This window comes from Scomber japonicus, chromosome 2, assembly GCF_027409825.1.
Source record: "Scomber japonicus isolate fScoJap1 chromosome 2, fScoJap1.pri, whole genome shotgun sequence".
Lineage (NCBI taxonomy): Eukaryota > Metazoa > Chordata > Actinopteri > Scombriformes > Scombridae > Scomber > Scomber japonicus.
The window spans coordinates 1,509,190-1,526,490 of record NC_070579.1 but is presented as its reverse complement, the minus strand read 5'-3'; the positions used below and the strand labels follow the sequence as shown (position 1 = coordinate 1,526,490).

Sequence of the window (17,301 nt, the reverse complement as noted above, 5' to 3'; positions counted from 1 at the left end):
ACATCAGTGGACTAAATGGAAGAAGATATATTCCATGTGTGCCAGTCATGGCCTCTTACAGCTTAAGGTGTTACACAGATTGTACCGGTCCAAATAAAGCCTTAACAAAGTAGTCCCACCTACGATGAAGCATTGCCGGTTTGAGATGAAATCACTGACAAGACCCTTTAACAACAGCTTTTGGTGAAAATGAGACTAATATAATGACAACTAGTCTACAGTATTTGTCATATTACACAATTTATTGAAATCCACTTAAAAATGTTTTCATTAAGATCAGTTTTTTATTCATTTTTTATTTTATTTCTTCCTCTTTACTCTGTTGGTATGTTTTAAAATCTTACACAGATATAACTGTATTTATTCTGCCTGCAGTAATTACATTAGAGTGCAGTTCTCAGTGCCCCCTAGTGGTGGAGATGGTTAAAACCACTTCAAGATTTAGCACGGCAGCCATTTTGAAGTTTAGCAGTGGAGAGGTGTAATCACATCTACGTCCACCCTCTTTCTTTTGACACGATCAGGCACAATCTGTAAGTACATTTACACAGTTATGCATGTTACTTTGTTGTGTAGATTATTCATAGGTAATTTTTCACCAGCTAACTCTCTTTGAATACTTACCATGGAGTTGTTGAATATTCTTAGATGAAGACTATTACATGTGTGTGTAATCTCATCTGTATAATTTGATACTGTACATTGATTCTGTGTTTCTGTTTGTATGCAGTTTTACAAAAAGACTTCCATAAAAATACCTTACGCTGGATTTCCATCTTCATGTTTTTACTGGAAAATTGTTAAGCTCACTGTCTACACCATGCTCTCACTCTAACACATGGTTAGGGCAGAAGAGTAAAAAGATTACCGTATACGTCAGAAGCGTAAGGGTGAATTGGATACACATTATATCTATATCTATAAGAGCAAAATGTCAGATAGCAAAGAAGTGTCCAACCTGGAGGTCAGGTCAGAGTGCGGAGCTTCAAATGCTAGCCAGTCAACATCTTCAAAACGCTCTTCCAAGTCAAATTCGAGCCAGCTCGCAGCAGCGGCACGGGCAAAGGCGGAAGCCGCAGTCAAAAGAGCTGAATATGCAAAACTTAAAATTGATATGGAAGTTGAACGAACCCGTATTGATGCAACATTGAATGCTCTTAAAGAAGAGAGTGAAGCTGAAGCTGCACTGGCTGCAGCAAAGGTTCTCGAAGCTGCTGCAGAAAGTGAAAGTGGTAAAGCTGACTTGGCCATTGGCCCCCCTTTATCGCCGACTGTATCAAAACAACAAATTAATGACTACATTGATGCACACTTCAGCCCTCCAAAAGATGATAAAGGTGATAACAAAGGGAAGTCAATATACATTCCACAGCCCCAATATAAAGCCACTTCACACAATAGCCACAGCATGTTGCTGCCTGTAGCATCTCATACAACCCATTGTTTTGAGCAACCCCAGACCACACAGCGGCCAGTTTTCCCTCATGCCAGCGTCGATGCCTTCAGTCCCCACGCACAACAGGGCAACAACGCAGCAAGTTCTCCACATAAAGTCAGTGACAGGCTTACACCCAGGTCCACAGATGTCTCTGACCTTGCTACCTTTCTCGCTCGTCGTGACCTTCTCACAGTACGGTTCAAGGTGTTTGACAATCGGCCTGAGAACTACATGTCGTGGAGATCCACTTTCTGTCACGCCATAGATGGCTTGGATCTCAAACCTAGTGAGGAGCTAGACTTACTTACCAGGTGGCTTGGTGGGGAGTCACTTCAGCATGCCCTGCGGATCAGAGCAGTCCATGTCAACGATCCAGCATCGGGACTTGACAGGCTATGGCAACGGCTGGAAAAGACCTACGGTTCTCCAGTGGTTATTGAGGCTTCACTATTCAAACGTCTTGAGAATGTAACTAAAATCTCTCCCAAAGACAACCAACGTCTCCAAGAGCTTGCAGACCTTCTTCTGGAGGTACAAGGTGCAAAGAACGAAGGTTACCTGCCTGGCCTCAGTTTCCTCGACTCACCTAGAGGCATAAATTCGATTGTAGAGAAGCTTCCATACAACCTCCAGGGCGCATGGGTTACTCAAGGGACCAGATATAAGAGAGAGAACTTTGTTCATTATCCACCCTTCTCCTTTTTCGTTGACTTTGTGAACAGTCACGCAGAAATGAAGATGGATCCCAGTTTTGCCCTTCAAGGCTCCAGCACAGCACCCTACAAAGATGAAAAACCTCCCACCAGGCAGTGGAAGGCCAGGACTCCCATCTCTGCTAATAAAACTGAGGTTAAAGCCTCCAACTCTTCAGACAGTGACAAGCCTCCCATAGATCCAGAGAGACATTGTCCCATTCATAAGAAACCACACTCTCTCAGGAAGTGTAGGGGTTTTCAGAATGAAGAGTTTAGAAGAGAGGAAGAATTTCCTAAAAGAGCATTACATTTGCTTCAAATGCTGTATGTCAACAAACCATAGAGCCAAAGACTGTAAGACTGTAATTCGCTGTTCAGAGTGTGACAGCGATCGTCACATCTCCGCTCTTCATGATGGACCACCTCCCTGGATGGCAAGAGAGCCTGTGTCTTCACCAGAGGGAGATGGCGGGGAGCAAGCTGAGGAGAACTCCCCTGTAACTACATCCAGCTGCACAGAAGTTTGTGGGAAGGGCTTGCATGGAAAGTCGTGTTCCAAAATATGTCTGGTCACTGTATATCCCAAGGGGCATCCTGAACAGAAGAAGAGAATGTATGTAATGCTGGATGACCAGAGGAATTTGTCACTCGCCAAGTCCGCCTTCTTCGACATGTTTAACATATAGATGGCGGAGTATCCATGGCACTGCCAACACTCATTGAGTGCAATCTGATGCCTAACAACCGAGAGGAAATTCCTACTCCAGAAGCTGCTACTCATCATCATCATCTCGTAACCATCGCCACCAAGATACCACCTCTTGACCCCTCTGCTGAAATCCTTCTGTTGCTGGGAAGAGATATCATCCGGGTTCACAAGGTTCGCAGTCAGTGTAATGGGCCACACAATGCGCCATATGCCCAACGCCTCGATTTGGGATGGGTAATTATAGGAGACGTGTGCCTCAGGGGAGCCCACAAACCCACTGTGAACACTTTCAGGACGAGTATCCTGGAGAATGGTCGAGCTAGTTTCTTAAGACCCTGCGAGAGCAGCATCTGTGTTAAAGAGAGGTTTACGGGAGAGCACCCTAAACAACCTCCTCTGAAGCCAGTGCAAGATGGTCTTGGCAAGCAGATCTTCAGTCACACTGTTGAGGACGATAAATTGGCACTGTCGGTTGAAGACGAGATCTTCCTCCAAATCATGAACGAGGAGTTCTCAAAGGACGACTCCAACAGTTGGGTGGCCCCCCTCCCATTCCGGTTTCCAAGGCAGCGCTTGCCGAACAACAGGGAGCAAGCCCTCAACCGTCTCCTGTCTCTTCAGCGTACTTTGAAGAAGAAGCTGGAGATGAAAGATCACTATGTAGAGTTCATGGAAAAGATCTTCTGTTGTGGACACGCAGAACCAGCTCCTCCTCTGAAACATGATGAAGAGTGCTGGTATCTGCCAAGCTTTGGCGTCTATCATCCGCAGAAGCTTGGCAGATCAGGGTCGTATTTGACTCAAGTGCCCAGTACAACAATGTATCTCTTAACGAGGTGTTACTCAGGGGCCCAGATCTAAATAACAGCCTGATCGGTGTGCTTGTCCGCTTTAGGTCCGAACCTTTTGCAGTAATGGCTGATGTTCAACAGATGTTCAACAGCTTCTTGGTCAAGGATGAGCATCGTAACTACTTGCGCTTTCTGTGGTTTCAAGACCACCAGCTTGATGGGGACATCGGGGAATTTCGTATGAAGGTGCATGTGTTTGGGAATTGCCCGTCCCCAGCCATGGCCATCTATGGCATTAAGAGGACAGCCATGGAAGGAGAAGAGGAGTACGGAACTGATGTAAGACTCTTTGTTGACCGCCATTTTTATGTTGATGATGGACTGAAGTCATTCTCCAGCGTGGAGGAAGCCGTTGATGTGCTGAAGAGAGCTCAACACATGCTTGCACAGTCCAATCTTTGATTGCACAAAATTGCCCAGACGTCATGAGAGCCTTTCCAGGTGAAGACCTTGGGAAAGAATTGCAAGGCCTTGAGTTTGGGCAGGATTTTACACCCATGCAGTGCAGTCTAGGACTTGGGTGGGACCTGTCCACAGACACATTCCACTTTCGAGTGACTATCAATGAGAAACCCTTCACAAAACGTGGTGTGCTGTCCACTATCAATAGTTTGTACGACCCTCTTGGATTTGCTGCACCCTTCAGCATCCAGGGTCGTTCAATACTAAGAGACATTACCTCTGATGCCAGTGACTGGGATGCACCACTCCTAAATGAGAGTCATGAGAAGTGGCAAAGATGGAGAGATTCCTTGCAGGACCGACAAGAGTTGAAAATTCCAAGGATGTATACATCACTCCCATTGTCTGCAGCTCAGAGAAGAGAAATGTGCATTTTTTGTGACGCATCCATCAAAGCAGTAAGCGCCGTTGCTTACCTTAAGGTGACAGATGACAGAGGTCACAGCGAAGTTGGGTTCATCTTCGGCAAAGCAAAACTTGCCCCAAAACCAGAGATCACGGTTCCACGACTTGAGCTCTGCGCCGCTGTGTTGGCTGTGGAGATAGCCGAACTGCTCCAAGAAGAGTTGGACATGACGCTGGATGATGTCAAGTTCTTTACTGATAGCAAGGTGGTGCTTGGCTACATCTTCAATGAGTCAAGGCGGTTTTATGTTTATGTCCACAATCGCGTGCAGCGCATCAGGCGGTTCACAAAGGCAAGTCAGTGGAACTATGTGTCCACCGATCACAACCCAGCTGATCATGCTACCCGGTCGCTACCAGCTGACCAGCTGGTCTTCTCTTCGTGGCTAACAGGACCTGCTTTCCTCACCGATGAAAGTCAGGTTCAATCATCTGACAAGGATTTCAGGCTTGTTAATCCTGAGTCAGATACAGAGTTACGGTCAGATGTTACTACTTGTGTCACTAGTCAGTCACACAGCAAGCTTGGCAGTGCACGCTTTGGACGGTTCTCTTCCTGGAGTCCTCTCTTGAAGGCTGTTGCCCGGCTTGGACACATTGTCAAGTCCTTTATCAAGAGGTCCAAGGATAACATTTGTCACGGCTGGCATAAGTGCAACAACCATCTTAATGAAGAGCAGCTCAATCAGGCCAAAGCTACCATCATTCACACTGTCCAGAGAGAAGTGTATGCTGAGGACATCAAATGTCTCCAAGAGGGGCGGCCCGTCCCCAAGTCAAGCCCACTCAGCAAGCTTTGTCCCTTCATCGACTCAGATCGTATTCTCAGAGTCGGAGGTCGGTTAGCGAGAGCCCAGCTTACATCAGATGAGTTGCATCCCATACTCATACCAGGCAAACATCACGTCACTCTACTACACATCAGGCACTTCCATGAGAAAGTTTGTCACCAAGGCAGACATTTTACGGAAGGAGCTGTGAGGGCAGCCGGTTACTGGATCGTTGGGGGAAAGAGATCGATCAGTAGCATCATCTTCAACTGCGTCATTTGTCGCAAGTTGCGAGGCAAACAGGAAGAGCAGATCATGGCTGACTTACCTGCCGACCGATTACACACAGACCCTCCTTTTACATATGTAGGACTGGATGTGTTTGGTCCCTGGTTCGTCATGTCACAGAGAAGTCGAGGTGGTCAAGCCAATGCGAAGAGATGGGCAGTCATCTTTACTTGCATGAGTATGCGGGCGATCCACATTGAGGTGCTGGAATCCATGGATACATCATGCTTCATCAATTCTCTCAGGCGCTTCTTTGCCATCAGAGGCCCTGTGAAACAGTTCAGATCTGATTGTGGTACCAATTTTGTGAGTGCTTGTAGGGAGCTACAGATCGACAAGAAGGGTTGCCACAACACGAAAATCGACAGTTACCTCACAGACCAGGGGTGCCAGTGGAAGTTCAATCCCCCACATGGTTCACATATGGGTGGGATCTGGGAAAGAATGATTGGCGTCGCACGCCGCATCCTCGATGCCATGCTCCTGGAACATGGCCATGCCAGGCTTAAACACGAAGTTCTGGTAACTTTCATGGCTGAAGTCACTGCAATTGTGAATGCGAGGCCACTCACTTCAGTCTCCACAGATCCAGATCAACCTGTCATACTCACCCCAGCCATGCTTCTCACCCAGAAGGTTGGCACTCCGCCTGTACCACGCGGCCAATTTGACAGTAGTGATCTGATGAGAAGTCAGTGGCGGCGGGTCCAGAGCCTAGCTAACATATTCTGGGATCGGTGGAAAAAAGAGTACATAAGTGGGCTTCAAGGACGCCGTATATGGAGAACCAAGAGGCCAAACCTACAAGAAGGTGATGTTGTTCTTTTGAAAGATGCCCAAGTAAAGAGGAACGACTGGCCAGTTGGGCTGGTTACTAAGGCCTTTGCCAGTGAAGACGGGTTCGTCAGAAAGATTGAGGTGAAGATCATCCGGAAAGGTGAACAGAGGCTATTTCTGAGACCAGTGTCAGAGGTCATTCTCCTGGTTTCCAAGGACACTACATAGAGGATAAGACACTGATACCTACCCTTTGATGATGTTTGTTGTTATCCTTGTTGGTTTGTTAGGTTGCCATCTCATAGATGCCAGGTGGGGAGTATTCTGCCTGCAGTAATTACATTAGAGTGCAGTTTGAATACTTACCATGGAGTTGTTGAATATTCTTAGATGAAGACTATTACATGTGTGTGTAATCTCATCTGTATAATTTGATACTGTACATTGATTCTGTGTTTCTGTTTGTATGCAGTTTTACAAAAAGACTTCCATAAAAATACCTTACGCTGGATTTCCATCTTCATGTTTTTACTGGAAAATTGTTAAGCTCACTGTCTACACCATGCTCTCACTCTAACACATGGTTAGGGCAGAAGAGTATTGCATCACATCCTACAGTTTAAGAATTGTGTAGACCTTATTTCTTGTATTATACCGTAAATCACCACACGTACACACTGTATAGCACCTCAATATCTGTGTCTGGATGTGCAAAGGTCTTTTTACCTGAGTCTCTGGAGTTTGCAGTTGGGACTCTTGAGGCCAGCAGAGAGAAGATTTATTCCAGAGTCCTGCAGTTTATTTTTACTCAGGTCTAACTCCTCCAGACCAGAAGATTTTGATCTGAGAGCTGATGAAAGATACTTGCAGCATCTATCAGTGAGGTTACAGTCATTCAGCCTGAAGTAAAAAACAAAATGACTGTTAACATCTTATAAAACATTATCCTCTGAGTATTTCTGTGTCTTTAAGAGAGATACTTACAGAGCTGTCTTTGATTCTTTGAGCACTGGCAGCAGCCTCTCCAGAACTTCATCTGATCTGTAAAATTTCTTAAGCTCAAAGGTATCCAGGTCTTTGTTAGAAAGAAGCACTTCAAAGGCCAAAGCTGACCAATGTTCAGGTGAAATTTTACTAACATCTCCTGAGCTCTGATACTTGAGGACTTTCTCTACTAGAGACTGGTCACCAAGTTCATTTAAACACTGGAAAAGATTGATACTCTTGTCGGTATTGGACAGATTCTGGATCTTCCTGTGAATGTAGGTGATTGTTCCCTGGTTATTCACTGGACATCTTAGTTCAAATCCAAACACGTTCTGAAGAAGACTCTGACTCTTGTCCTGTGACAGACCAAGCAGGAAGCGCAGAAACAAGTCCCATTGTCCGTGATTGTTGGCTAAGGCCATATCCACTGCAGTCTTGTGGAGGATGACGATAAGACTTTTTCCACTCTGTGATCTCACTATAACCTTTGACTGGCTCTGAAGCAGATTTTGTCCACTCTCTATGAAGGTCTCTAATACATACAGAGCTGCAAAAAACTCCTGCACACTTAAATGTATAAAAGAGTAAACCTCCTCTCTGTGAAGACCTGATTCTTTCCTTATGATCTGTGTACAAACTCCTGAATAAACTGCAGCTTCTTTCAGGTCAATTTTGCACTCCTTCAGATCTTTTTCATAGAAGATTATGTTTCCCTTCTGTAGCTGTTCAAATGCCAGCTTTCCTAATTTCATGATCATCTCTTTATCTCTTTCTTTCTTCCTATCTTTGTCTGTTTCAACCTCCTGATAATCTTTCTCATTTTTCCGTGTTGTCTGGAAGATCAGGAAGTGCGTGTACATTTCAGTCACAGTCTTTGGTAACTCACCTTCGTGAGTTCCTGTGAGGAGACTCTGAAGAGCCGTGGCTGTAATCCAACAGAACATTGGGATGTGGCACATGATGTACAGAGTTCTCAACGGCTTTGACTGAAGATGATCGCAGATCTTTTGAGCCACATTGCTGTCACTGATATTCTTTAGAAAGTACTCCTCCTTCTGCTCATCATTAAAGCCTCGTACCTCGGTCACTCTGTTGATGAACTCAGGAGGAATCTTACTGGCTGCAGCCGGTCTACTTGTGATCCAGACCGAGGCTTTGTGAAGCAGTTTCCCTGAGATTAAGTTGGTCAGTAAGGCGTCTACTGTTGTGGTCTTTGTAACGCTGCGGCACATCTCATTTTTCTCAAAGTTAAGCGGGAGTTTGCTTTCATCCAGGCCATCGAAGATGAACAGAACACTAGAACTTTTGTAGTCTGAAGTTTCCAAATCTTCCACTTCTTCAAAGTATTCAGCTATTAAACCCACAAGACTATAAGGCTTATCTTTTATCAAATTCAGGTCTCTGAATGTGAATGGAAATATGAAGTGAATGCTTTGGTTTGCTTCTCCAACTGCCCAGTCATGAGTGAATTTCTGCACAGCAACAGATTTTCCAATGCCGGCAATTCCCTTTGTCAGAACTCTCTGTGGAGGCTTGTCTTCGTCTAAAGCTTTCAAAATGTCATTGAGTTGGATTTTATTCTCACTCGTACTCCTTCTACATTCTAATACAACCACTTCATGTTCACTATTAACCTCCCCACTGCCTCCCTCTGTGATGTATAACTTTGTATAGATCTTGTTGATAGGAGTTGATGATCCATCTTTCTTTGTTCCTTGAAACAGATTATTTGTTGTATTTTCAAGGTAAGATTTTAGTTCTTTTCGGCACCTTTGGATGTTTTCTGAAAGATAATAAAAGTACAATTATATGAACATTTATTTGCTCATGATCTTCCAGGTTATACTTCCAACAGTAGCAGACCCTGATATGGGCGGGATTTTGTCATGATTCATGGGGGGGGCGGCACAAGCTCTTCATGAAAAAAAAATCCTTTACAACACAAAGCAGTTCCTATTATTTGCACGTCAAGTCAATCTATCACTCTGTTGTGCACGCGCCCCTGCTTGCTCAGATGGTGCACTGAAGCTGTGAGGGAAGGGGGGGGGACTACAGGGGTAGACAATAAGGAAAATTTGCCACTGGCCCTCTGGGCTAACACAGGAGATGTTACATTCTCTGCCTTCTTCTTTTTAAAGCAGTTTTGGTGTGCGATGCTCTTTTCATGAGGGTCAAAGCCAGTAGCCCGCTCTGCTACATGGCCCTTGTAGAGTGGAGAACTCCTCAAATAAACAAGCAAGAAATAAAAAAATATTTTTTACTGCTCATCCTTTGTAAATATATAAAACTAGCCACTCTACATTTCTATAAAGCAAGTGTCTATCGTTAATTGCCTGTTAAAATAATTGCATCACAATAATCCATGATACAAAAATAGAATTTTTATTTGAAACACTGATGTAAACAAATGGGACACGTGTGCTTGCACGTCTGCGTTTTCAAGCAAGTCCGTCGTTATGAGGCCGTTATTTTCTCCGTACTTACACAGCAATGCAGTGTTTCCCACACATAGACTAATTCGTGGCGGTGCGCCACAGATTCAACACCGGCTGCCACATATTGCGTTTCGTTATTAATTATTTTTTTAACGCTAATTAAAAAATACGCATCGTATTCGTTAAGCTATATTTCCTTTCTCTGCTCACCCTGCGTCTCTCTGTCACTCACGCGTCTCTCACATAGCTCACACACAGTCCCTCTCCTCCGTGTCTCCATCAGCGAGATCACTCCCCCCCCCCCCCCCCCCCCCCCCCGGTATTAGCGGTATAGTTACCGAGACGATTTAACAGAAATCATCGCAAAACATTGGAACCACGGGGAATTAATGTGAAGTTAGATTTTTTTTACTTGTTTTTCTTTTGTTTGTTTTTTTTAATCAAGGGCATTATTTTTACTGGCCCCATCGGGCCAGTGGTTGGAGCGTTCTGGTGGCCCTGACGGTTTTAAAAGTACACCGGGCCATTTATATTGTCGACCCCTGGACTATAATAAATAATATATAATAAATGTATTAAATAAAATTCCTGGGGAGGAGGCGCTCGAGGGCATCATTCAAGCTAGAACCGCCACGGACCTCCAATATATATGTATCTGAGAATTAGTTTGCTGTTTTTCAGACCAACTCAAAACAGAAACCCAAGAACCACATCGGGTCCAGACAGAGTGCCTTGGCTTTGATTCTTGTTAAAGGATGTGTTAAGGGTTTTTCAAGTCTATTAATATAATACTGATGTTCCATTATGTTCATGGGAATGGGTCAAGCTCGCTGCAACAAATTCTTGTCACCATACTGACCCTGAACATATCATAGGTGTCCTTCCATATTTCTCTGTACTATTCTCTTGCTATTTGGGATTTGGAATATTTGCGATTAGATTAATGCAATCCATAACACGTTCATTTCTAAAAATCTCATTTTAATGTGTCAAGCCTTTTTGTCCCTTCTACTCCCCCGTAGACGGCTCCTCTAGCTGTAGCGCTATGCTTTGAAGTGGCCTCCTGCAGTAAACCTACCGCGCTGATGGAAAGTAAGAGAGCTACTGGACTTTTGAACGGCTTGTTTAACTTTAAAACACTTCCAGACGCTTCAGTTGACAAGTCAAAAGTAAAATGCAACCTGTGTCAAACGGAGTTTAACTACCACCGGAGTACGTGGAGTTTGAGTTAGCACCTCCACGCTAAACACCCAGGTGCAGCCAAGCCAGCCTCAGCTCCACCAAAGGACCATTTTGGAGTGTGGGAGTCGCAGCAGAGCCGTGATTGATTCCCAGTTAAGACACTCTGGTAAGAAATGCTTTACATTATGGGCTTAAAACTGCCTTCAAATGGAAAATAACAGGATTTTAAACATGACATTCAAAACGCCATTAATCGTGATTAACTATGGAAATTCTGCGATTAATCTCAATTAAAAAAATTAATCGTTTGACAGCCCTAGTTCAAAGCAAACACACTGACATTGATGAAAACAGCCTGGAGTGAGTTGGGGGTCATCAATTCACTATCCCCTGAAATGCTATTTGTCGTATTTGTGACTATTTATTTAGCAGATTTAATCACAAATAAAAACACAATGTGAAGTATACGATGTTTTGACAGTCATGGAAATGTTTTCTTTGGTCATAAAATAGGAGAAATCACCACATCTAATTATCTTTTACTAGCAGAAGTTGTTTGACTTTCTGTCCATTTGTTGTGGAATATCTGTTTAATATAAGTCATATGTGTCTTTAAACAGCACAGTACCTTTGGTTTTGGGAGGAGCAGTAGTCTCGTCTGTCCTGGCAGGAGCTTGAACTGAAACAGAAACATACAGCATATCATGTCTTAAAGCATGACATTTAAAAGCATCATGGTGGATATATTTCAAACATGTATTTATTTGATCTATAAAATCAGGAGAAACATTTACCATATGTGTTGAAAGTAATATCCCTTCCAACATTAACATCTTTCAGCTGAGGTTGGTTGAATATAGATCCATCCTGGACGGTGATTGTTGTGCTTGCTGCTCCTTTCTGAGTTGTAGCTGAATGAGAAAAGACAAAATGATCAGAAACCAGAACAAAAACGTTCCTTTTGTTAATCCTGAACTGAGTAGTACAGGTTCAGAGATTATAGACTTGAATCGTAATGGCATGTTCCACGTTCAAAAGATCGTAATGAAAATAGACAATTTAAAGAGGAATGGACTTAACATTTATTTATTTTACACTTGAGTCACTTTTGATGCACAGCAGTAAGAACAGCACTACAGTTCTTTCCTCCTTTCTTGTGAATCGTTAGAGCTCACCTAGGAAACACCTAAAAGATCAAGAGCAAGTAAATCTAAGTTTTAAAAAAATTCAGCATTGTTTTAGACTTTGGTTTTTAGATGTGTTAAAAGAAGTTCATCCTAATGGTGGCAAAAAAGATGATAACTGTGTCCGACCGTTGATCAATGGAAAGAACAACTTCTCAGGGTATCAACCTTGACATGGCCTTATTCTAGAGGAGGTGGAACCCACTAATTATTTACTTTGGACTTATATTACCGGACACCTAGACGATTCAGCATCATATAGACACCGACAGGCCTGGACCCTCAAAAGTGATTGTGTTATGATTTCATTTCCAGAGGCGGACAGAGTACACAGCTTCCTTACTTGAGTAAAAGTACAGATACCCCTTGCTAAATTTTACTCGTATAAGTACAAGTACTACGGTCAGATGGCTACTTAAGTAAAAGTACTGAAGTACTTGTTTTTAAAAGTACTTGAGTATCAAGAGTACATTTTCTAAATATTGCATTACTACTGCCACAGTGCTTACATTTATGTATAGAAATGTCCTAGATGGAGTTATGACAAATGTTAATGTAAAAGGAATTGAAAGTAAAATCAAGTCTCTCTCTCTCTCTCTCTCTCTCTCTCTCTCTCTCTCTCTCTCTCTCTCTCTCTCTCTCTCTCTCTCTCTCTCTCTCTCTCTCTCTCTCTCTCTCTCTCTCTCTCTCTCTCTCTCTCTCTCTCTCTCTCTCTCTCTCTCTCTCTCTCTCTCTCTCTCTCTCTCTCTCTCTCTCTCTCTCTCTCTCTCTCTCTGATACTCGAGTAAAGTACAGATCCCTTAAGTACTGTACTCAAGTAAATGTACTCCGTTACTGTCCGACTCTGTTCATTTCATAAGTATCAATCACCATGGAAATTCTACTCAATTTGATTTTTATATAATTATCAATATTTTTATTATTTATTCAATCATTTATTTTAACTTTCAGACTTCTGATACTGTCATAAGAATATGGAACCACCTTTCTAATAGGTTCTCTGTTTACGCTGTTCCTATTTTTTACCTTTTCTACTTTTTTACTCAGATATGGAACAAAAAGAATTTAAAACTTTTAACAAGAAAAAATTCTGTAAGTGTGTTTAAGTATGTAAAGTTTGAAATATCAATAAACACATTTGTTCAAAGAAGAAAAAAGAAAAAAGAAGTTTATCCCTGTCTCTTTTTTTTACTTCTACATTCTGTACTTAAGTAGAAGTTCAGGTACTTGTGATTCAATTATTTTACTCAAGTAAAAGTAAAAAAGTTCAGGCTCTGAAATAATGAATACACCGTTACGTTAATACACAATACGATACCTCGATAACTCGGCAAAAAGAAAAAACTTCTCTCCACACAAAATAAGAAAAACATCAGTGGACACAGTCTAGTTCTGCTGCAAGACAAATCTCAGACAGAATATATTAATTATAAATATTAGGGCTGTCAGCGTTAAGTTAAGTTAAGTTAACCACGATATGATTAAGATCCCAGCATAACGTTTTAACTCTTTACCACAGACTGACAGACTGCTGTTCTAATGGAGCTGTGTAAAGTGTGTTCATATGATAAGAGTCTTCCTGCTGCTGTCATATCTGTCTGCACATTGTTGGACTTTTGGGGGAGGCGGGAGGGGCGGGAGGGTGCAGATGTTTGTGTTCTCATGTGGGAAAAGTAAAAAGTCATCAGGAAGATAAATACTAAAGTAAAGTACAGATAAACCTGAAATATCTACTTGAGTAACCAAATACTTCCAGATACCTCTGTACCTCATTCATCACAGTAACACTCATACAGCTGTTACAGTTTGTACAGTAGGGAGTTTCCTCAACTGCCCAAAACCGGTTTAGCCCCGTCCCCCGTCCCCTGTCTGTGTCTGTGTGTGTTTTAAAGCTACAGTCCACAAAAAGAAATCAGAGTTCTTAACAAGGAATGATAAAAAACCTTTCTCTTACCACACGGTGATGTTTCTGGAAGCACAGCAGACAGAGAGGAGTCTGCTTCACCATGTGACATTCTTCCACCCGAAGAAACGCTGCTCCCAAAACTACACACACATTAAGATTATAACTAACTGCACTCCAAACTACACACTCATATTAAAAAGTCACTTCATGTTACAAAGTCTCTTCCTGGATTTACATCCTCTCAGTCATCCTTTGAGCCCAGTTATGTAAAAGTAAAGCTGAACGAACCCAAACTTACTTCCTCTCAACAGCTGCCAAGTTTTTTGTGTGATCACATGAGAGGAGAGGAAGTGACTCAGCTTCATGTTCACACCCACTAATACTCACCAGCCCCCTCTAAATGTGACATAGCCCTGTATGTAGAGGCCTCAGCAGCTAAACTACTACACAGATCTACATGGAGTTAACTGCACTCCAGGAACTACTCATCGAATTTAAGTAGTAAACTCATTTATTTATAACTGTTTCACTTCTTTCTAAATAAGTCTAGAAGCCAGTCAGAGTGACCAAAGGCAGGCAGAACTTGGCTTGAATGTGCTCAGGGCCCATAATGACCATTTCCCTTTTTAACTGCAGCTGATGTGGAAACAGATGCTTCAAGTATGCCGTTTCAAACTCTGTCAAAACAGAACAAGCAATCAATCAATCTACTCTCAGCCTGAACCAATCAGAACACATGCCTCTATGTGAAGGAGTAAGAAGGAAGGGAGGAAGGAAAAGATGGTAGGAGGGAAGGAAGGAGGACAGAAGGAAGGTAGGAGGGAGGGAGGGAGAAAGGAAGGACGGAGGAAAGAAGGAAGGGAGGAAAGAAAGAGAAGGAGGCAGGGAGGAAGGACAGACGGAAGGAAGGAAGGAAGGAAGGAAGGAAGGAAGGAAGGAAGGTAGGAAGGAAGGAAGGAAGGAAGGAAGGAGGACAGAAGGAAGGTAGGAAGGAGGGAGGGAGAAAGGAAGGAAGGAAGGACGGAGGAAAGAAGGAAGGTAGGAGAGAGGGAGGGAGGGAGAAAGGAAGGAAGGAAGGAAGGAAAGGAAGGAAGGAAGGAGGGAAGGAAAGAAGGAAGGGAGGAAAGAAGGAACAGTCAAAATAGACGGGGTCAATTTGACCCGGGAGGACGACACGAAGGTTAAGAAAATATTCCAAACCATAAAAATACATATGTGTTACATATCAAATCTTTATTTTAGTAAAATGATGCATTTTGTTACAATTAAATGATTTTATTCTCATTCAAGTTAGCAAGGCTCTACAATAAATCACTTCATGTATGTAGCACCTTTCATTAGGAGGTATTTCACAGTCAGAACAACCGTAAAAACAAAGAAAATAACAGTTTGAGATCAATGCAAGAAATAAAAATGACTTAAAACTGATTTACAAGCTGTAGTATCAAAAATAGAATGTAATTAAAACTAAATTAAAATGAAATAGAAAGACAAAAGAAAAAGAAAAATGATGACAATGAAATACAGTAAAATAAATAAAAAGCTGTAAAACTAGACTAACAACATAATAAAGTAGATTAAAAATACAAAAGACAAACCAAATCAGTAGGAGGGATAAGAAACATATAATATTAATTATAACAAACTAATCGATGAAATAGAAGTAGAAATATTATAAGTGACATCAGCTGTAAACATAATTTGTATTTGTGTGCTGACTCTGATGACGTCGAGATATCTGATGGAGAGAACCGGACAATGAGATATCAATAAAAATATATATATGAGATATTAATAGATACAACTTTCATCTTTTCATCTTTTTCTTCTTACCAGATGTCGGCCTCTGCTCTCCACTATGATCCCGATCAGCCTCGTCTGTCCTGGCAGGAGGTTGGACTGAAACAGAAACATCAACATCTCTGAGAGAGCAGAATCATTAAAGACATTAAGGTGGATATGTTTAAAGTCAGTGTAAAGTAAGAATAAATATGTGTTCTGAGTTTGACATATCACAGAAAAGTGTGCTGTTAACCACCCTGCCAAATTTGAATGATTAAAAAAAAATCGCTAAATATATGAAATTAGGCTTCAAAGCAAAGCTGCTGCCAAACACTGTGGGCGTGGCCTCAGAGTCCGCTGAAGCCCCGCCCCCTACCAAGCGTTATCTGTCAATCAAAGTCACCACCTCTACCAGAAACATGGACGCTACGTCTGAGAGCTTTCTGCTGCTAACTCAGCTGCTAGTGAAATCAGCTGTAACTTAAATCTCACTTGTTTACTGGTGCAACGTGAAAAGGCTCATAATGTTAAACACATCTACATTAGAAAGTTTAGCCCAACAGAGTTTCTTAATGCAAGGTAGTATTACCTGTCAGAGTTCTCACCTGTCACGTCCAGAGCGGCTCAGAGAGACTTTCTACCTTCGTCTGCAGACCCACCGACGCTGCTGATCTTCTGATGCAGACGTCACATCCTCATCACACACACTATGACATGAGAGCAGAGACCCGGTCTGAGCTGCAGTGCTGCCGCTCAGCAGCAGGTGTCAGTGTTACTGCAGGTCTGACATACAGCACTGATGAGACTTTTCAAAGCAACTTGAGACACTGACTGAGATCCACCTGCAGTGACGTACAGCTGTGTGGGTGCTGACCAGATGTTGCTCATCCTTCTTCTGTGTCCCCTGTAGCAGACACATGAACCCATCCTGGAGGTTTCTGCCTCTGGTACTGGATGCATCACATCTGTATCAAACATGAATGAAAGAAATAGAATTGAACTGTTTACCCACAGATGCCTTTTTCCTGTAACAGCTTCATTTGGCAAAGATTATATAAACAATCTCTCCACATATTCCACTCAATAGCTGTTTTGGTATTTGAACATGATTCATAACTTCATATAGTTACAGTGACAGCTAACATTTAAACACTGACCTTAACAAGAAGTGATGTAAAAGAAAGAAGCATCTTAGCTTAACATGTTAATATATGTATGTAAGTATGAAGGGGTCAGATGGTCACCAGGTTTCTGGCTTTTGTCCAGATAAGGTAAAGACCAGAGGACACGGTGACGTGCCAGCACATGTTTAATGACAACTTTTTACTTTTCCTCTCTACATTTGAACACAAATATTTGTACTTTCTACTCCTTACATCGTCTCCACCAGCATCATTGACACTCCTCTTGGCTCTGATTGGTTGTTCTGA

The 17,301-nt window shown here is 42.4% G+C and overlaps 1 protein-coding gene across 1 annotated transcript in view; it reads right to left on the bottom strand.

Annotated features, from left to right (window-relative positions):
* LOC128377056 (NACHT, LRR and PYD domains-containing protein 14-like) overlaps positions 1–14,198 on the bottom strand; it is a 71,060-nt gene extending 56,862 nt beyond the window's left edge. Inside the window, exons 1-5 of the mRNA XM_053336945.1 lie at positions 14,138–14,198; positions 11,794–11,910; positions 11,628–11,678; positions 7,380–9,165; positions 7,122–7,295 (exon numbers count right to left, since the gene is read on the bottom strand). Coding sequence (XP_053192920.1) covers positions 7,122–7,295; positions 7,380–9,165; positions 11,628–11,678; positions 11,794–11,910; positions 14,138–14,198 — 2,189 coding nt within the window. The remainder of the gene's footprint in view (positions 1–7,121; positions 7,296–7,379; positions 9,166–11,627; positions 11,679–11,793; positions 11,911–14,137) is intronic.
* Between the last annotated feature and the right edge of the window lie 3,103 nt (positions 14,199–17,301).